This window comes from Mus pahari, chromosome 3 (genome assembly GCF_900095145.1).
Source record: "Mus pahari chromosome 3, PAHARI_EIJ_v1.1, whole genome shotgun sequence".
NCBI classification, from domain to species: domain Eukaryota; kingdom Metazoa; phylum Chordata; class Mammalia; order Rodentia; family Muridae; genus Mus; species Mus pahari.
The window spans coordinates 63,095,374-63,117,294 of record NC_034592.1 but is presented as its reverse complement, the minus strand read 5'-3'; the positions used below and the strand labels follow the sequence as shown (position 1 = coordinate 63,117,294).

Genomic DNA, 21,921 nt, shown 5'->3' with positions numbered 1-21,921 from the left:
TCTCTCTCTCTCTCTCTCTCTCTCTCTCTCTCTCTCTCTCTCTGTAACCCAGTTCTTGCTTTTACTTGGGGTTAGTTTCAAGCTCAGCGAGCCACATCCTTTTAATTTCCAAGGCGAACTTGCGTTTTAAAACTCCCTCAGAAGTATGCTGGAACTCAGAATACTGTGGTCTGAAATTGCTCGGCTACAGCCATCAGCCCGGAGCCCCCAGCTCACTCTGTTTAAGTGCATACTGAAGATTTGATTGCTCTAGGGTTTTGGTTTTCTTTTTGGCCTCCTCTTCCTCCCGATTCTTTATCATTGGTCAGTCATTAAGTGGAAACTCCCACAAAGCATGGTATCTTGTAGTTCCTTTTTAAATGATGCATAACCATATGGTAACAGTGGAATAAAGTCCCCTTCAAGTGGCTGCCTGCAAAGGCATTTTCTCAGTGCTTAACATGGTTATGTCCCAAACTACTATGACCTTCTATGTTACCGTAATGTGCAATTGGTGAGTACCTTGTCCCCAGCCTAAAGTCCCCTTGCTGTACTTTGCTCTTGAAGCCCATCCCTCATTTCACAGCCTCATCCAGAGCCGCTGTCTCACAAACTCCATTCTATTCTGGAAGATTCTGAAACAACTGACATAGCTGATTTGATTGGATCCACTAATGTTTTATTTACATCATTCATTTTATCTTGTGCATGGGTGTTTTCCCTCTATATGTGTCTGTGTACCACATATGAGCCTGGTCCCTCAGGGAGGTTAGGAGAAGGTGTTTTATCCCCTGGGACTAGAGTCACAGATAGCTATGAGGTACTACATGGGTATTGGGAATCAAACCCAGGTCCCTAGAACAGCCAGTGCTCTTAACTGTTGAGCGATTTCTCCAGACCTGATTCTTCATTCTTAACCCCTCCCTCATTTCTCATTTTTACTTCCTGCCTCCCTGAGTCCTCGTTTGCCTTGAGCTCTCTCACCTGTTGATTTTAAGCATCATCTTAGACATCTCTGCCCTTAGAAAATGCCTGTGGGAGCCTTGCTCTGGGTCGGCTGCTTTTCTCTTATGATTCAGACCCCCTTACCCCACCTTGCCTTGACATTGTCCCCTGGCCAGGGCTGTTTCTTCCACAAGTCTCACCCCTTGCCTTCTACCCAGTCCCACCTCCAAGCTAGAACTCCTGCCCATGTCCAAAGACCCGTGAGAGGCCATCTCAGATTCTCTAATCAGAAGGACAGTCCGTTCCTTTGAACATTTGCTTGGTTCCCACATGAGCTCACAACAATCCCTTTTATATTAGTCAGCTGTCTCTAGGGGATGCTGAAGGATGTGTTTCCATTTGTTCCCTATTCAGTGTGAGAGTTATACAATATCCCTTCCATCCCAGTGTCATTTGCCACCTTTTCACAGATTATTGAACATAGAGTCAGAGTGCTATGGTTCTACTGATTCGTAAGCTGTATCAGATCCCCCAGAAGGAGAGATTCATGGATGAAATTCTAGTCTTGACTACATTTTGTTTGTAGGAAGATAATGTCTTTCGTACTATTAGAGGCAAGGGCTTGTTCCTATAATGAAGAGAGAAAATATAAATCTTCTACATACAAAAGTTTTACAGAAAAGTTTAAAATAACTATATAGGTATTCAGAAAAGTTTAGGAACGAAAAAACTAAAAAAAAGATTGTTCTTTTCATTTTCCTATTAAATCCATGACTCCTTTGTCTAAGACAATGATGTGAAGAAAGAATGAAATCGAATATGGTGTGTGAGTTCCCTACAGGTCAGGTCCGTAGGAGAGCAGTCTGTTCTATTTTGGGAGGAGTGAAGTGGGAAGGATGGTGCTTAGATCATTTCTGGAATTGGCACATTGGATGATGGCTAACATTATATCAGAATTATTACACACACACATACACACACACACACACACACACACACACACACACACACACATCTCCCCACCCTGGCACATCAAGTCATCAGAGATATCTTAAATTTATAATGGATTTCGATATGAGCCACTCATCAAGAATGAAGACAAGGAAGTTACTTGTCATTGTGTCTTCCATAACCCATTTCAAATCTTACTGGATTTATAAAATACAATTTAAAATTTAGGTTTACAATTTATCAAGGCAATAGCATAATTTTAAGAGTCAAGTTTGCTGAATTTTAACACTAAAACTACCGTGATTATACAATCCAACCGCCGTTTATCAGCAAGATTGTAAAGACTTCTCAGCCAGTTGTTCTTGTTGAATATCCACATTGAGAGTTTTAACATTTGTCTGGTAAGAAGTATTATTGTTTCTCTTTGACTTCAAATAAAACTTCAGCAGTTTTAAAAATAAAAAATTTCCACCCTACCAATTAACATTATGATTGAGTGGATATGAGATGAACCTAAAATATGTTCTTAAAGCTTTTCCAGAAGATATTAATGGATTTACAACCATTGTTATAGTTTTTAATCTGTTGATCATCATGGGAGAAACACAAGAAGTCTACCTTCTATTAATTTATTTCAAGAAGTAGGATTGCTATATGAGGCTGAAATCACAAGCTCATTGTTCCCTCTATGGTTGGTTTGCTCTTGGACACTCAAGATGTGCCCAGCAGATCCCCCAACAAGCCCTGCAGGCCAATAACAACTCTACCTCACTAGCCCATAGGTCAATATGATTGTAGATAAATTATGTTCAACAAAAAATATTTTGGCCAGTCAGGCTTTAGTTAATTTTGATTGAAAAATAGAAACACCAGTCTGAATAAAGTCATAATCAGTTAGGAAAAAAATATTTAAAGGGGGCAGAAAAAATCTAAAGAATATGGCAAAAGATGAGCCACCGGAGAAAGGGTGGTGGTTCTCGGAAAACAGAAATCTTGTCCTCCACCCCACCCCAACTCCTCCCATTATTAAAACCCTAAAACTAAGGGCGAATAAGCAGATTCACTAGAACTCTCTTCTGGAGATTTATTTATCACGGGCCTTATTGTTTTTACAATTCGCTTTCAAACTTTATAGTGTCACATAGCCATTTACTTCAGTGCAGGCCACAAGCACCTGTCCTGCACCACTGGACTATGGGCTCTACTCAGGGGCCATACACTGGAGAGTGAAAAAACAAGAAATAAAAAAACAAAAAAACAAAAAACTTCCAAGCTGGGAATTTTTGTGGGGACGGGATGGAAGGTTTGCTTGTTTTGTTCTTGAAATGAGAGAAGAACAGTCTAATTCATATTCAGAAATTGATTTGGGCGTAGCTGTCTATTATATCAGTCCCAGTCCCAGCAGGGTTATTTATGAATAATTATTCTGATAAAACAATTTTTGGGAGCACTTCAAGTTCGAGAATGAGAAGCACAGCTGATGAGTCGTCGAATTAACACAAATCGCTCCAGAAGCGGGAGCACCCACCAAGTGGTGCCGCCGCCATTGATTTGCTAGGAAAGGGAACTCAAAAGCGAAAGTTTTGCCTGGAGCTATTTAGCAAGTTTGGACTAAAAAGTTTAGGAGGAAAAAAAAAAAAAAAAACACCTCCTGCTCATTTCCTACTGAAAGGGTAAATCGAACATTTCTTTCAGGCATAGGTGAGACATAGTTCTTTCTGTAAGTGGACCAAGCCTTTGTAGGAATGTGTACAGCAGGGCATAGTTCACGTGGCCTCTGGGCACTGCACTCTGCATGCTGGGAGCGTGAGGGACTCCTTTTTCACTAGGATGACCCTACAACTGTACAGGTCAGCCTGGAAATGCCTGGAAGGAAGCATGATGAGGGGGAGCCTGTAGAGTAGTTACTGTCCAACTGGACATCATCAGAATTTGGCCTTTCTGCCTGCTGGCTGCCATTCTTCCAAAGCATAAACATTTCTTTAAAAAAAAAGAAAAAAAGCCTTCTCAAAGTAGACTTTCAAATGTTCTCTGATTAAAATTGCTAGGTTTGTTTGTACCATCTGCTAATGCAATCATGTAAAATTCTGATTTTTCTGTCAATGAGTTAATCCTCCTGATGCAGAACCAAATCGGGTCATAGATTCGGGATTGAACAGGAAATGTGCTGCATGCAGTAAGATGGCTTAGGACTCGGCCGAGCTTTGGGAGCAATCCGTGAACTCACCTTGTGCTTCTGCCACGTCTGGTTTTGGCAGTGATAGCCACAGTCGGTCATTCTCAGCTCTTACACATGAATTCCCTTTCGCAATTTGTCCGTCTCCCCTCACCTCACATTCACATTCCGATATCAAGCACGGTTGTAAGGTGTTGCATTAGTAGGACCTTCCCCTCTACCCCTCTAAGGGGAAGTTTTGTGTGAAGAACAGCTTATTAAACATGTTACACTTGTTACTTCTTTTGCTTTTCAAATTGGACTCATGAATGTATTTTACTTTTTCAACCTAATGGCAATCTATAACTTCATTTGAAGATCTAGCCTAGGACTGTAACAAAACTAAAAGAAAGAAAAGCAAAGCAAAGCAATCTTTCCCCCTTCTTGTCTAGCCACACTAATCCCCTTTTAAATTACCCTTTCCATCAAGGGAACCCAGAGAGAGCATAGTTTCTACGGCAAATGGGATACTGAGTGGTCCAATTTAAAAGGGTTACTAACTGTGAGTGATAAATGAAAGTATGGAATGACCCAGAGAGACACACTGATATACTGCTACTTGGCTTTATTGGGTCAGGGATATGCACGTGCTTCTGTCTAATTGGAAAGCCAGGGAAATGGCAGACCTTGGCTTCTGCTTGTGGGGGAGCACATGGGAAATATTTTATTGAAAAGTGACTAAAACCCTGTAAGAAGTTTAACACATAGGAGGCAGCGGGAATGGCTCAGCAAAAAAAGAACTCAGGGTTTCTCCATTGCATTCCTCCAGCCTTGACAAGGTTGGCAAATATATATATATATATATATATATATATATATAAAACTGTGATGGATTCAGATGACTCTAGAAAGTTCTATCTTAAAAAACAAATAAATAAAACAGTTAAAGTGTCCCCTCAGAAAAATGCCTGGGGAAATACATCATTGCAGTGGTATAGAAGCTAAGTAGAATGTGCCTGCAGAGTGCCCAGAGAAAACAGAGCCAATTTTCAGAGAAGATTGAATAGAATAGCGAATGTGCCTGGCTTCCTTTAATGCCCACAGAGTTTGTGTAAGGATGTAATTAAGAATGAAAACAGATAAGCAGCTGAACCTGGTTCTTCTGAGCTTCTTCAGAAGGTCAGGGCCCGCTCTTTCTAGCAGGATTCAAAATAGCAAGTGACAGGGTGTGTGTGTGGGGGGGGGGCAGTAAAGCAAAATTACTGTTTGGGCAGTAAATTTTTTTATTATATTTATGTAGATAGATTATATCTATAATAGATATAGATACAGCGTTTGTCCTGTGAAATCCTTTTACTATCATGGAGGCCTCTTCAGGGCCCTGTGGAAGTTTAACCATAGCAGCTCTCTCAACTAATACGGTAAATTCTTTTGTGATGATGAGAAAAGTGCTGTATCATCCTCTGTGGAGAGCTGGGACAAGGATGGTACCCTGACTCGGATACCCACACTCAGGTGCGCAGCCTCAGCATGATCATGGGTACCATCCCAAGGGTACATTCTAACTCCTTTTCTTACTGGTGCTGAGAAACTTGGCAAGTGTAGAACTCCTCTGAGTTCTAATTACACTGTGGTTAGAATGTGGATAACAGCTTAGGGGTAGGTGAAGATTAAATGAGATGATACATGAAAAGGGATTAGCTCAGTGCTACCAAATCAAGGCCAGGCAGTGGTTAACCCTTTGTTGGTAGTTTGTACACTGTCCTAAAGCTTCAGGCGACCAAGCACAATGGCTATGAACCTTTTCTCTGTACTCTGAGTTTGTCTGCATTTTCCTTACACCCAGCATGCTAAGCAATCTCCAACTTTTGCATTCATGAAGGGTTTCTCCTTGCTAATAAATGGAGAACCTTCTAGTCAATGCCAATTACAAAAAAAAAAAAATTACCTGTTTTATTCTGCATCTTCATTCATGTAAGTATCTCTTCACCTTAGTTCATGATTAATTAGTTCAAGATCCTAACAGGTTGCAGAAATAATGGCACAAAGACTTGAGATGGATCAAGTGGATCGTTAAGTGTTCGAAGAAAGAAGAAGGTTGAAGAGATGGTTCTGTGGCTAAAGTGCATTTAAAGCAAGCATCAGGGCTGGAATTTAGAGCCCCAGAACTGCACATAAGTGGCCTGTAATTGCAGCCTAAGAGGTGCAGAGAGTAGACCCAGAGAAGAGACTCATTAGCAACAGCCATTGTATCAGTGAGCTCTAGGTTTGATTAATATATCCTATCTCAATGAGTAAAGTAGAAGACTGGTTGAAAATAATCCTCCTTAGTCACAGGTCTCCACATAGACCCAAGTCGTGTGCCCACACATGTGTATCCATACATGCTAAAAGATACCAATACGTACATATGCATAGCACACCACACATGCATACATAAAAAATGTGAAGAAATAAGAAAAAATAAAAGAAAAGGAAAGGAAAGGAAAGGAAAAAGAAAAGAAAAGAAAAGAAAAGAAAAGAAAAGAAAAGAAAAGAAAAGAGAAGAGAAGAGAAGAGAAGAGAAGAGAAGAAAAGAGAAGAGAAGAAAAGAGAAGAGAAAAGGGGAAAGTTGGGTTAGTAGGCAAACCAGTAGGCAGTTTGGGGCCTCTTAACCACAGGTATGTTTCCTGACACTATTCTACCTGGACAATTGGGCTCCTGAGATGATGAGCAAACAAAGGGTTCTTTTGTCAAGAATGTTTACCCAAATATTTTCAGTGACATTACCTTCCAGGAAGGTCTTGGCACATACCAGCATAGCAGCCTTTTGAGAACTACCTAAACACAGAATCCTGTTCCCCTTAATACTGTTTATCATGCTACCCAATAATATTTGGGAAACATCCCATGACCCTTAGCTCAGAACTGGGAAAAAGCGAAATCTCATTCGCTTTTGATCTCATTGATGGAGATCAAGTATTAAGTGTTAGAGGTGGCGATAGAGGTGTCTGGAAGAAAGTGCAGCCATACTCGGTGAGGGTGTGCCAGAGACTGCCACTGCAAGAGCACTTGTTCTTTCTCAACTTGTCTTTGCTGGTTTGGAAGCAGGAGGGCTATTTACCATGCTTTAGACACTAATACCATGAAATACAGTTTTATTCAAGAAGGGACACAAAGATCTTTGTTAAAATCTTGAGAATGCTTGTAGCACAAAGCCTGCCTCTGTGAACTTAGCTTTTCTAGTCAGTGTAAGTTTTGGAGTATTTAGAATCTGAAACTTCAATTCCCTGAAAGGTTAGCATGGTACAGAGACCCATGAAATAGCCTCTGTGGGCCTCCTTTTGCTATGTCAACATGTGTAATATACTTTTGCTATGTCAACATGTGTAGCATACTTTTCTGAGCCTGCACAAATACTAGAATAAAAACAAAGCTAAACAAACAAACAAACAAACAAACAACAATAACCAAAAATATACAGGCAAGCTGAGGATTTTTGAAGATTATAGTCACGAGCTACACTTAAGACAGGCTCTTCCCACTCCCACACACCCACACACCAATGCTAACTCCTTAACTAACCTTCCTTATTTTCATATCCCTCAATCAAAATAGTTTTCTGTTGAATAAATACCGAAACTGGTTCCATGGTCATTACAAAAGAATATGTACGCTTCTACGCTTAAGGCCTACTCATTCTCACTGAAAATGCTTCCATATTGTGTACGTATACTTATTATATTTCATAATGAGAGAATATAGGAAGTTGTATGAAATATCAATTTACATATTGCTAAGAATGAAGCTACATTTTATCCTTATTACAGTCCTAGATTATGGCATGTATGTAGTATTCATTGTGTCGTGTGAGAGTAATGGAAACTGTAATGACACATGACCCTAAAATTAGACTTATTTTATACCACACAATATAACCAATGTAATTTAATAACAGGGTATTTTGCATAGCAGACATGCCAGGTAGAGCCAGACTGAGATGTTTGAAGTCTGATGTTACATTTCTTGTGCTTCACAAACTGCTTTGTGCTTTAGTCAGTGTCATTTGAGATGGCTGTCAGAAAACACACCAACAGGGCAGCCATCTTACAGGTAATTATTGCTTTATGAGGCTGAATCTGGCAACACTCCAATTTCAAGAAACTTGAACTTCCTCAAGAAATTAACAGAAATACTGGTTCATTCCAACTTGTATTTTTTTTCTCTCTTTATTGGTTACATTTTTATTCCTCATGCCACATAAAGTAGAAAGCTACTTCTTTTTCTGACATGCTTATACATCATCAAGTGTGAAGCATTAATATGGAAAACTAGGACCAAGAAGAAAATACTGCATGATGGCGGGTATTTATTTTACAATGAGTAATGAATCTCAATCTCTCTGTTTAGGCTAACACAAAAACAATAGCCATAGACATTCGATTTCTCTTCCTTTGTTGTACATATTTGCTCCACTGACAAGGAACCTGAATTGTGGGGCAGATACTCTTTTTACACTTGAATGAATACAAATAGAACACCATGAGTTAGAGATGTGTTTCTTTAGAGGTACCGGTAATAGGAGCGAAGAGGCAGTGGTAACAGGAATGGATGTGACCTGCATGTAGGGTGATCCATCGGTCACTCTGCCCTTCCCCGACCCCTCATTCTCTTCTGGTACCTGTGTTCTGTATCCCTTTCTGCTGTGACTGCATATTGGTACTCAAACCCACAATGTAGCATTTACTTCTACATGGCTTAGTAGACTTTATGAATGAAAAATATAATAGCAGATTTTGGATATATGTCCCCCCAAATCTTATCAGGGATTTCAAAGCGGGTGTCTTAGTTTTAGTTGCTATAACTTAAAGTAACATAGACAAGAAAACTTACAAACAGTACTAATGCATCCCTCATGATTCTGGAAGATTCTGGAGGTCTGAAGGCTGAGATTGGGAAGGGACAAGGGTTCCATTGTGATGAGGGCTCTCTCCTGGGTTGCAGACTAACTTCCCCTTGTGCTCTCATCTAGCAGAAAGTGCTGCCGTAGAAATACTATTTTTAGAACAAAGATTCTACCCTTTGACCTAATGACTTCCCAAAGCTCCACCTCCTGAAAAAAAAAATCACATTTGGGGATGCTATGTCAACATTTGGATTTGGGGACAGAGGCACAAACATTCAATTCATGTCAGAGTCTGTGTGCAGTCACTAAAGGGAATGTTCTCTTGTAGGAATGGGATTCAGCCGCAGAGAAGCTGAAAAGCCAGGCTTTGGGGATTCTACTGTCAAAGGACTTGGCAGAAAAGGAACATCTACAGCTCTGTAACCAGAAACTGAATCGGCTTCAAGAAGAGTTTGGACGACTCACGGTGGAAAGGAAAGCCTGGCTATCAATGGCAAATGACTTTTTTACCAGTGCTAACGAGGTCAGTGTGAGGCCAAGATGACAATCGTAGGGACTCAGTCTAACCAATAAGAGACCTATTATGTTAGTTGGCCACAGCACATCACAGAAGGCTAACTTTCTATGGGAAAGCTAACAAACTGAGGGAAGCACTTCACAACTGAGAGATCGTGTTTTGATGTATAACAAGTAAAATTTTAAAATAACTCCAAAGCCAGGCATCTTGAACCCTAGCAGGGAAGCTGTGGGTTTGAGGGCCAGCGTGGTCTGCTTATTCTAGGCCAGTTCTATAGACTCAGACCTGTCATAAAAAAAAAAAAAAAAGACATAAGCAATAACAACAAAATAACTTTTAAAAGGTTTCATTTTAGAGCTATTATTGTCTGTTTGTGATCAACACTCTACTTTAAAATGTTTCTCACAGACATGACGGAATATTATAAAATATATCCAGTTAAAAAGCAACCTTAGCAATGTTGCCAATATGCCCTTTTGTTGTTTGTTTTAAAGAGTAGTTCAGGCTAGCCTCCAGCTCCCAACTTAGTGAAGGATGGCTTTGATCTGACTTTTCTGTGTCCACCTTCCAAGTGCTGGGTCCGCGGGCATGCATTACCATACCTTGTCTCTATAACACTGGGAATTTGTGCATGCGCACCCAGCACTTTACCAACTGAGGTACATCCACGATCCACTTTAAAACACTTTTCTTTTTTTTTTTTTTTTTTTTTTTCTAGACAGGGTTTCTCTGTATAGTCCTGGCTGTCCTGGAACTCACTTTGTAGACCAGGCTGGCCTCGAACTCAGAAATCCTCCTGCCTCTGCCTCCTGAGTGCTGGGATTAAAGGCGTGTGCCACCACGCCCGGCTTAAAACACTTTTCTTTCATTTATTAGGTAGAGATATATGCATATCATGTCTGTTGCATATGAAGCCAGCCCTAAGGTCAGAACCTACCTCACATCAGACATTCTGCCTTGGTCTTACATTTTTTTAAGTAAGGCATGAGGGAACCCTGACCTAGACCGTCTGTGGGTCTTCTTGACTGGCTAACTGCCTTCACTGTTGGAGCAGGTGCTCCTGGAGTGATAATGTTTATGACTTGTCAGTCAGAAGTTCTTAGGTCAGAGAGTGGAGTCTTTGTGATAGGATTTCCACCTCGCCTTCTGCCCACTACATGAGAGCAGGAGAGGTTAGTCTGCAGCCCAGGACATGGCCCTCATCACAATAGAACCCTCTTTCTTCCTGATTTCAGCTTTCCAGCCTCCAGAGTCATGAGCGATACGTGGCTGTTGTTTATGTGCACAGGTGGTGTTCAGTGTGTGTGGCTGGTGATGTTATTTGAAAGATTTTGACCTTTGACACTGTCACATAGACCTCCAGATGCTGCAATGGAATTGCCTGACCAGTGACATATCAGGAATTTAAAGGTAGACAAGATGAAAAGCAGAGGATGAGGGGAAGCTCCTGGAGGCTTACATACACCGAGCATGCTCTGGAATCCTTTGAGAATCTGGGTAGTAAAATTCTAGGACTGAAAGGGTGGAGTTACAGTAGGCCTCTTAAAGGACTCCTTGGCTAGTTGAACTTTTGGGGGATTTTACTGTTTTCACACAGGAAACAGATACAGAGCTGGAGATATTGAACTAAGTATATACTAATTACTCATTATTTTTCCCTTTAGCAGCCCAATTTTTAGGTAAGAGGTTTTAAAATCTCCACCACACCTTTAATCTACAGAATGAGTTAGCTGTTTCAGGTCAACTCTTACTGCTGCTAAGGGGAAGCAGAACAGGGTGTGTTTGTATAAAACAGTGCTTCTAATAGAAGCTGCATAGCTCCCAGCCTTGCAAATGCAGATGTTTTCCCTCCTTTTCTCATTCTCTTGTTCTCTTGTTGTCTTGGCTTCTCTGCAGTCATTATTTGGTATCTTACCATGGCTGTTTATCATCTGACCTTATTCTCAGCCCTGTGGGAACTTGTAAAAGTTAGAGCAGCTGGGTTGATGGAGGAGAGGAAGAGGAGACCAAGGAGAAAGGGGAGGGAAAAGTCATACTTTCTGAATCTCATACAATAACATGAGTTTGGTCTGGAGAACAGAACCCTCACATCTCTTAACCCAAAAGACTAGATTCCTAGGTTCCCCATGTCATCTCATCATTTGATGCCACAGTATGCTACTGTTCAACTGGTAAAGTCACCTGACATTGACCAGTCCTCTAGTTTGTGACCAGATGGTACTCAGAAAGGCTTAAAGGTCTTTCCTATTTAAGGAAATAATATCCCAACTAAAAACTAGTGACTCAGTGTGAAGGGTGATGGATATGGGAACTGGGGTGTGGCCAATGGCAGTGTTTGTAGAGTGGGTGGTTTATTATACATCCACGTGAATGTTCTATGCTATTAAGGGAAAAGAAATAATGAAACTATGTAAAGTGTAAGTTTCTGTAAGCTAAGAACTAAACTCCTCTTACGGCCTCTTATGACTTTTTGTTTGTTTTTTGAGACAGGGTTTCTCTGTATAGCCCTGGCTGTCCTGGAACTCACTCTGTAGACCAGGCTGGCTTCAAACTCAGAAATCTGTCTGCCTCTGCCCCCTAAGTGCTGGGATTAAAGGCGTGTGCCACCATGCCTGGCCTCTTATGACATTTAAGTGACATTTTTCCTCCTGATTCATATTTTAGATTCTCCAAATATATATTAGGAGAATATGTGTGTGTGTGTGTGTGTGTGTGTGTGTGTGTGTGTGCGTGTGTGTTACCACTCTACCCAACCTTGGCAGGAAACTCATCAATAAATCTCTAGAGGGCTGGTTTTAAAAATATATATTATCAAAAGTCTTTAAAACAATTTTCTAGGCTAGACTTTCTGTATGTACTAGCAAGAAGGATAGTTCTTATTGTACATGATCAGTTGTTTATCTCAGAAGTGCTATGTTTTTCCCTTTGAAAATTGCCTGTGACATGTCTGGAGGATGCTGGGTTTCCTTGCTGTGTGGACTTCTGTTTGTAGGTGAAGTCAATGCTCCCAAGCACTGAAGACTTGGTTTCCCTGACTTTCAGGCTCTGAGGCTGTCCTTCCATGGATGCTGGCAGCAGATGCATAGGTTACAGGTCAGCAACAAACTAGCTGGGTGACACCATGCAAATGAGCTCTGTGTGTCCCAGTTCCCATATGGCTGCTGTCCTCAGAGGAAGGGGTGAGGAGAGGAACTCTCCACTCGGGGAACCTGCTGTTCTATAGCAAGCAGTAAGCAAGCCTGCTTTCTGTCTCAGGGCTGATATAACCTCTGATGGGGAAGGCTGCTAGCTGCAGAGCCTACACCAAGAAAGGTGGCCTGCTAGAGAGGTCAGGTCCTTCATCCTCGGCATACAAGACCGAGGGGCGAGACAGCACACAGGCAAGCGTGCCTGTTAGTGCCGCGAGGGACAAAGAAGTCTCTGCCTGAGAGCTCTTTCCCCACAGAGATGTGAATTAGAATCTCAGTAAACAAACTCATTGGCTGAAATTATTCATGTTATGTCAAATGCCAGTAAGCAGAACATGCTGGTTGCTGTGAGCAAATGAGCCACTGGGATGTGAGAATGCCAGCTTACAAAAGAGTGAGATAGCAGCTTCAAAATGTCCTTTGTGAGGGGCTGAAGGGTAAGAGCGCCCGCTGCACCAGTGCAAGGAGTCCAGATCCCAGGATTCTCATAAGAAACTGGGCATAGTCCTGTGCATGCCTGGAGCTACAGCATTGGGGAAGGCAGAGATAGCAGGATAATGGGAGCTTGGTGGTTGACTGCTTAGCTCTCCGTACCTTGAGAAACCCTTTCTCGGGGAATGGGGCAGAGAGGGACAGAGTGGGAAGCCTGACATCCTCTGATCTCTACACATCCATCTTCACACGTGTGCCTATACACCACCAGCATTACTACCCCTACCCCTTACTTCCCACCCTTACCTACACACCTCCATCACCACACCCACACACTACTGTACCCCGTATACCCACCCACACATCGCCATGACCACTATGACCACCACTTTACCACCATCACACACACACACACACACACCACCAATACCACCACCATCACAAACACAAACATCACACCACACCACCACCAACATCACACACACACATGTACATACACACACACCATACTATTACTATCACATACACACACACACCACCACCACCATCACAAACACAAACATCACACCACCACCAACATTACACACACATGTACACACACACACCATACCACTACCATCACATACACACACACCACCACCACCACCACCATCACACACACATACATAAACACACATACACACACACACACCACCACCATCACCACCACCACTGAAGTCACTGAATAAGCAGTGTAGTAAATCCACAGCAACAATTTCTCCCATCTTTAGACATTTCTGTATTTAGTGAATATTTATTGAACAACTTCTCTGTGACAGGCCCTGTTCCTAATCCTGAGGATACAATATTTAGAGCAAAATGTGCAGAAAATCTGTTGATAAGGATATTTCCAAATTTTGAGATCCAGGAAGCTGTAATGATCCCCTAACTGTCCACACTGAGAGCAAGTCCCCCAATGCCTTTGCCTCATGACTTCGGTAACCCAGCTGGTACCTTGGAATTTGCCTAGGAGTTTGGGACAATTACTCAGAATCCATGAGTCTGTTTCTGAAGCAGAGAAAATGTGAGGATTGTATTGTTCTGGGAGCTGGCTGTTTGAACCTGGACTTAGCAGCAGGTGGCGATGTTGAGACATGGGCCTTGAGAATGTTGCTATGTTTGTCCTAGACCAGTCTCTAAAACCCACACAGAGATTGAACTGGGCTACTTAAGGAATTGATATACCTCCTTTTCAGAGTTTCCTACTGTGTTTGGTGAACCCATTTGTTGAATCATTCAGCAACAAATTAACTAGTATTGTTGATGGTACCGCCATCATCACAGTGAGTGTGAGCTGACTGGAGGAGTCCGTCTCTCCTAATTGTATTTTCATAGCTTGAAATGTGAGCATCATATCTGTTACAGAACATTCCTTGATCCCTCCAAGTTTTTATCCTTCTCAGTTGTGGCTTATCATGTGTGCTATATTTCCAGCATTTTCGTGGACTTTTATTAATATCTGTAGACCATCTAAGACACAGTTACAACTGTTTGGGGTTTGTGACTGACTGGAGCAGGGATGAATATCTAGTGTCTTTCAAGATCAGAATAGCATGAACTTTTTATTTATGCAACAGTCATGACTGAACCCAGATCTGTCAAGTGTGGCCCTTGGATTATCAAGCTTCTGGCCTATACCCTCTGTTCCAAGGTACATGATTTCTCTGAGGGAAGCAAGTAGAAAAGATGAGGCCAAGTCTATATCATGAACATGGTCTGATCTTCAGATGGTCAGTATGAATGCAAAGGTGAAGTAAATTTTGGGGCATTCAAAGAAACCCCTAAGTACTCATAGGACGTGAAGTGACCATGGCTTCTGTCGATTCCCCATCCCTACTGCAAATGTGGTGTCTCAGACGATGTGGATGCTTTTCAAAACAATTACAAGACAGTAGTGCCTGAAGCCACATTTCTGTTTGACATAAAAGCAAAATAATTAAGCATGACATTTGCTGTACTTTTTTCCATTTACATATTCCTCATTTACCATTTAAAAATACATGCATTTTAAGCACATTGGTGGAAAACAATTACAATGGTCTAATTATTGAACAGATTGAAAGAGGAAACATGCCCAGATAGAGAACCTAAAGAAATATTATTGAGAAAGAATTTCTTAAAATGATGTAAATAAAAATCTGGAAATTATACTAATTGTTAGAGGTTTTTTTATTTTTTAAAGTTAGATTTAGCTGTTTAATTCTTGAGCACTGTGTCCCAGAGTCCTCTTTTTAAAAGATTTAAGTAAGTGTATGTGTGTGTGTGTGTGTGTGTGCATGTGTGTGTGTGTGTGTGTGCACATGAGTGCAGGTGCCAGAAAGGGAGGTGAGGTCCCCTGGAGCTGGAGTTACAAGCAGTTGTGAGCTGCCTGACATGGATTCTTGGGAACCAAACTCTGGTCCTCTGGAAAGGCAACACAGGCCCTTAACCACCAATCCATCTCTCGAGTCCCTCGGATTCCTATTTTAAAAAGCCACTTCTTAAGCTGGGCAATGGTGGCACACGCCTTTAATCCCAGCACTCGGGAGGCAGAGGCAGGCAGATTTCTAAGTTCGAGGCCAGCCTGGTCTACAAAGTGAGTTCTTGTCTTAGAATCTACAATACCAAAAAAAAAAAAAAAAAGGTGGGAAAAGGGAAAAGCCACTTCTTTTCTCTTATAAATATCTGGAACAGTTGCTTTCCCATCTAGCTTCTTATATCCTGAATAGTATATGGTATTCCTGCTGGTACCCAGTGTCAGATCAGTACTTGAGTGAAGCCAGTGACAGGCATGGGCTCAGTCTTCTGGACCTTCATGGGTAATTTCTAAGACAGAGTGGTGAACAGTAGGAAAGCCATGATGGGTTAAGCCCAATGCAGTGGGGGAACACTGACCAGAGCCTTGTCAGGGGAAATGTATCAAGGAAGGTAACCACTGAGTTACCTTCAGGATAAGGATGACACACAAGGAAGGAGGAAATGCTGGAAGATGCAAAGCCAGCCATGTTTGGGAGATGTAGGCTAAGCCATTGCCTAAGGTGTGGAGGGATACAACTCAGATCAGATGTGAAGAGTGTCAGAAACAATACAGAGAGCCAGAGTTCATTGAGGGGGGGGGGGAGAAGCATGCATGCTTACAATGTATAGTAGTGCACATACAATATATAATATTGCTATTATACATCATTTACTATAGAATATATATAAGAAAAATATTTAAGAACTCGAAAACATTATCTTAAGTCCAATCTCACCCAAATAATTGATGGTGATATCTTCATTTAATCTACCTGCCTTCTGTCCCTCCGAGAGAATAATGAATATGGGTTAGAACCTTTGACTTTAAAGCTCAGAGGCCAGGTTGTTCCAACCCTCAGCAGATGGCCAATGAAGGTGGGAAAACTGTCAGTACAGATGTATAAAATAAATACATGATTGAAAAGTGTGGAAAGTCTTTAACATCACTCATCACAAGTTCAGGCGTAATCATCTGATTGTCAAGATATTCAATTTGGGGTACTATGACTCAATAGTAGTGTGCTTGCCTGGTGTCTGTGAGGTCCTGGAATCTAGCTTCAGTGCTGCAAATACAAACAGAGATATTTCATTTTCCTCCTACTCACCAGTAAGCATTTTTTTCCCAGTAAATTTCCAGTAATTAATAGTGAGTAAATCTGTCAGTGAACCTTTAAGTCATGAATGTATCCACTGGATGTCCTTCCATGTGTTCTTTCACACAACTATAGATATCTTTGGGTGGTGAACATATTCAGCATTGTGGTAGTCATTTCTCGGTAGATTTATTTTTCTTTGCCCAATTAAAATTCCTTGAGGCTAAGAAGCATGTCTATCTCACTTTGTATTTACCCAAACAGTCTGGTGCCTTCTAATTAATTATTTGAGCCATTGAAAGCACGAAATGCAAACTGTAGAGTGGCTGATGTGCTGGGGACTAGGTCTCTCTGAGCATGAGAGAGCTCTTAACTTCCTCAAGCTGCTGTAGCTACTTGTAAGACACCGTCAAGACAAGACCTACTGGTTGTTGATATTTTCTCATAGTACAGGAAGCAAATGTCATTGGCCCCTCACATGGGGGTCCAGCCATTGCTTCCTGTACTTAGATAATATAATTTGTTCCTAAGTGTGCATAGTCTCATCATCTCAGGAGGAGCTAGTGAATATAGGGTGTGCAGCAAGTTAAGTGAAGGGAAGAGGCCATCTCTTAAGCTATGGAAGGGTTGCCATCTATGCTGCAATAAGACCTTCCATGCTTCTATATGTAACTCCTAGCCCATGTTCTGTAAGTCCAACAAACTCATTGGTTTCCCAGGTTGGACAATGAATGAATTCTACTTTGGTCTGTCCTATACAGTATAAGTAGACATTCATTCCCATCTCCCCAGGAAAAGTTCATACAACAAAGAACACTAAACTATATTACATTTGGGATAAGATCAATTTAAAAGGGAAAAAAAAAATCTTACTTACTACGATGCCCAAAGAACACAGATTCTCAATGCAACTTCTGTGTCATTCCTGAGCAGCTAAGTCGAGTTATATGAAAGAAATACCACATGCATCACCCTTCCAAACACTCCAGGCAGTGTTGACTGTTTATTTCTTATTATTCCTGTCATACATCTCACTGTTCAGGAGAAAGGTTGTCTTAATCATCTTTGTATGCCACCTAGTGTTCAAAATTTTTATGTTGTATGACTGAATAAACAGCTGGTTATATGACATATGGATTTAGGTTTTGAACTTGAGTTTCCTCTTCAAATATAAGTCAAACAATCTCCATCTACTTTAGAGAATATCATTCCATAATTTTTTAGGGTTGGTGATGAATTTTATATGCATCTAAGGGTATAGTTGGAGTATAAAATAGAAATGATAGAACATTAAGGAAACATTTAGAAATATTTATTAGCATGACTGCTAAAATAACATGGTGGATCCTGGAGCCAGGCTGGGCATGGATTTGGCCAGACACATTTACTAACTGCATGGCTTCGATATGTACTTAACTCCTCCCTGAGCCTGGCATCTTCTTCATTTGTAAAATAGAAATCTGAATTCTGTGTCCTTATAGGATTGCCAGCCCATCTCAGTAAGGTGATACAGGACTAGTGTATAGCACAGCTGAGTACTTGCTGAGTGAGTGCATAGCTGAGTGCTTGCTGAGGGAGTGCACACCTGAGCGCTTGCTGAGTGCTAGCCGCAGCTCTACCATTCCATATGCACTTCACATTGCTTCAGCCACTCTAGTGTGATGAAACTTATGTGCAGCACATAGTTGAGTCTATGATCCATAGATATTGCTGGATATTCCTTGAAGGGATAAAAAAAGAAATGATTCATACATGATTTCCCATATTAATAGAACAAAGATCATCCTAAAATCACTTAAGTCGATTAAGATAAAAGAAAAACACAGTGAATAGACCTGAGATACCTCAAGTTCTACTTAATGAGTCTCATTTCATTTGTAAGATGAATTTGCCTCAGGAAGACTAAGATGTTAATATGCAAATTTCCTTCATTCTCCTATGGATAAAATGCTGTTGATACATGCATTCGATTTAAAGCTTCTTTTCCAGTATTTTTCACCTTGTGGGGAAACCTGCTGAGCAACAACTGCCTTTAAATACAGCTTAATAGAAGGACTCATCCACGCTGAGACTGCAGGGGTAGGAGTGGGGCAGCAGAGCAACACTGAGAAGGATCCCATGGGGGCAGTGGAGAGTTGGGAAGGGGAACCTGAAATCCACCTTCCTCCAGCTCCCGCTCTTCGTGGGTTTGCAAGCTGGAGCAATTGTGGTCATGTCCTGATGATGTGTTAGTTCAGCAGCATGAGCCACCACCAGCAGGTATCTGAGGTGCTGCATAGGGAAGGAAAATGAAGCCATGGGTCCTTATATAAGTCACCCAAAGGAGATGTGACTCCCCAAAGGCAGTGGAATCAGAGGCTCTGGTCTGAAGCTGTCTCGTGTCCTTGGATGTTTTCCGGGGCGCACCATTTTTTTTTTGTTGTTGTTGCCTAATATTTGACTCTTTCCACACTTATTAGTCAAAAACCTAAGGCTGTTATTTATTAGCATCTTTGTGAGCCAGAGTGGCAGAAGAATTACACTGGATGGGTCATGGTTCTTAAATCATGAGTCTTTTACATGTTTAAAAAGAATAAACCATGCCATTCCGCAACACCATCTATGCTTGATTCCGTGCAGTTGATCTCGGGTCTACATTTAACAGTGGACGGGGGGGGGGGGGGGGAAGGTTTTTATTGGCCTCTTTAAGAACAAAAGCCAAGCAGTTCCTTAATCTTTTCCAAATTAGGGCCCAAAGGATCTGACCTGTCTTCTCCTGTGGAGGGATAGAGGAATGTGAAATGGTTCGGATGACTAGGACCCAGCAGGAGAGAATGCTGTCCTTGTGCTTTTATCCCCACCCCACCCCCAGCTTACTCATAAATGCTTATTCACCCTGGACATATAAGGCTTTGAAGAAACAGGGGGCTATGAAAAGAAAGGCCAAGGGGGGAGGAGACTTTAATTCCAAGAGAGGTTGTACGAGGCCCACAGTGTTCTTACTGCCGGGAAGACCTCCTGTACTGTGTTTGCAACAAAGAGACCCAGTATATCAAGTTCCCTACAGGTCGGGTCCATAGGAGAGCCGTCTGTTCTATTTTGGGAGGAGTGAAATGGGAAGGATGGTGCTTAGATCATTTCTGGAATTGGCACATGGATTCCTCACCAAATTCTACACGGGATTGAGAGAAAGCAATTTTGCATATCATTCAGTCAGTCAGAGAGAGAGTTTTTAATTTTGAAAGAATTCTTTTTAAAGCCCAAAGGTTTAGCTGTTATTTTTGTGTCTGCAAAACTATTCCTATTATGCTTAAAACTAAGTATGCTAGTTAGTTGTTAGCTTGACACAGACTAGAGTCATCTGGGAAAAAGGAACCATGGTGGAAGAATTATCTCCACCAAACTGGCCTACAGGCATGTCTTTGAAACATTTCCTTTGATTAATGGTTGTTGTCGGAGGATCAAGGTGACCTTGGGCAGAACCATCCCTGGGCAGGTGATCCTAGGTTGCTCAACAAGGAAAGCAAGTAGCAATGTTCCTCCTTGGTCTCTGCTTCAGTTCCTGCCTGGAGCTCCTGCTTTGGCTTCCCTCAGTGATGGACTTTAATCTCTAAGATGTTATAAACTTTCCTCCAGAGGTTGCTTTTGGTCTTGTTTTATTGCAACAACAGAAATCCAACTAGAACATTAAGTAAGGAACTCCTCTTAGGATCCCTCTCACCTCATTCAGAGGTGTTCTGTACATGTTTGTGTTAAGCTAGTGAAAGGAAACCTGCCATCTCCTTTAACTTGTCATAGTTTTATTATTTGCTTTATCGTGTAGAGAAAATCGTGACGTGTATTCCTAACAATTGATCTATTTGAGAAGAGACTGTGGAAGAAAATCTGGCTCATTTGATTCCAAGCTAATGAGTTACCTTTGGTTTTGATTTATGGCTCTTATTTCTAGTGCATATCTGGCCCTTCAGTTTATCTTCATTCGTTTCAGAAGTCATACCTTTATTATAGATAGCATCATGACTAAGAGACAGTGACATTGCACATGTATCCAACAGCCTTGCAGTTTTAGCTTCTGACTCCTATGAAGATGATACCATGGTTGAGGTCTGAGAGGCAGTGGCTGGGACAGGGTCACAGAGAGAGAGCCCCATAGGATGAAATTCAGATAATGGGTGGCTGCACCCAGCTAGGAGCTTCTTCTAAAGACGTGTTTGATTGATCCGAATGTAGAACAGCAGCTAACAGTGTCCGAGTACTGCTCATCTGCCCTCATTCTTAGTTACTTTCATTGTTATTCTTTAAGTTTCAAACAGTGAGTGTAGCATGGCTTATTATTAAACCAGAATGGGGTTAGCTTCATGACCAAGAAGAGATACCATGAGTTCTTCATCCCTCTTCCATTTGTAGAAGGATATTGGACTTTTTTTAAGGAAGAAAAGAGACTACAACCTGACATTTACATATAGACTTTCCATCTATCTCCTCTCTTGGTGGAGCTTGGGATTTGTCAATCCAAAGTGCAAATATAACATGCAACAATTCACCAATCTTAAACTTTAGGTGGGATTTAAGGGACTCCAAGATAATTTTAGCCACCAGAAATTTGCTTTAGGCATTGACTTTAAACCTTACCCTTGATTAACAAGAAGCACCATTTTATCCTAAATAAACAACCCCAAATTTAAAATAAAATTGAAACCCTAGAAACAGAGCTTGCTCCTCAGTGATGCTTCAGCGAGCTATGGGAGGATCCAAGGAGTCATAAAACCACATTCGCTAGCATCAGCATACCGCTGTACATTGCTCTGTTTCCAATCACAATAGAAACATGATCAGGTAAGAAAGGATTCTTGGGTATCAAAGTCTCTTTAAAAGGCTTAAGTGACTAAGAGAGCAAACCTGAAAGACCTTAGAACATTGGAGCAAGAAGAGAATCTCAACATAAAAGAGTATCTGAGAGATTTCTGTAGATTCCAATTCTGTTCTGTTTGAATTTGGCCGTGCACTTGGGGCACATGGTCTACCCTCAGTTCCATGGTTGACGTCTTTAAACCGCCTTGTATGAGAATGAACTCAGCCCCACTTTGCTGCCTCCCTCAGGTCTCCACTAGCTCGCCCATTCTTTTCTCGGATGGTCTGGAATCCTCCCTGACAGGCTTCTGTGGGGTATCTGTACTCCATTCTAGTGGGCCTCTGCCAAACTCAGTGGATTCCCACTTAGGAATCTGGAAAGGCTAGATTTCAAGGCTTTTGCTGGACTA

The 21,921-nt window shown here is 41.4% G+C and overlaps 1 protein-coding gene across 5 annotated transcripts in view; it reads left to right on the top strand.

The window, feature by feature from the left end:
* Ccdc141 (coiled-coil domain containing 141) overlaps positions 1-21,921 on the top strand; it is a 162,741-nt gene that overhangs the window by 73,088 nt on the left and 67,732 nt on the right. For all 5 annotated transcript variants that reach the window (XM_029536228.1, XM_029536226.1, XM_029536225.1 and 2 more), the window contains one exon: positions 9,244-9,438. In XM_029536228.1, coding sequence (XP_029392088.1) covers positions 9,244-9,438 — 195 coding nt within the window. The remainder of the gene's footprint in view (positions 1-9,243; positions 9,439-21,921) is intronic.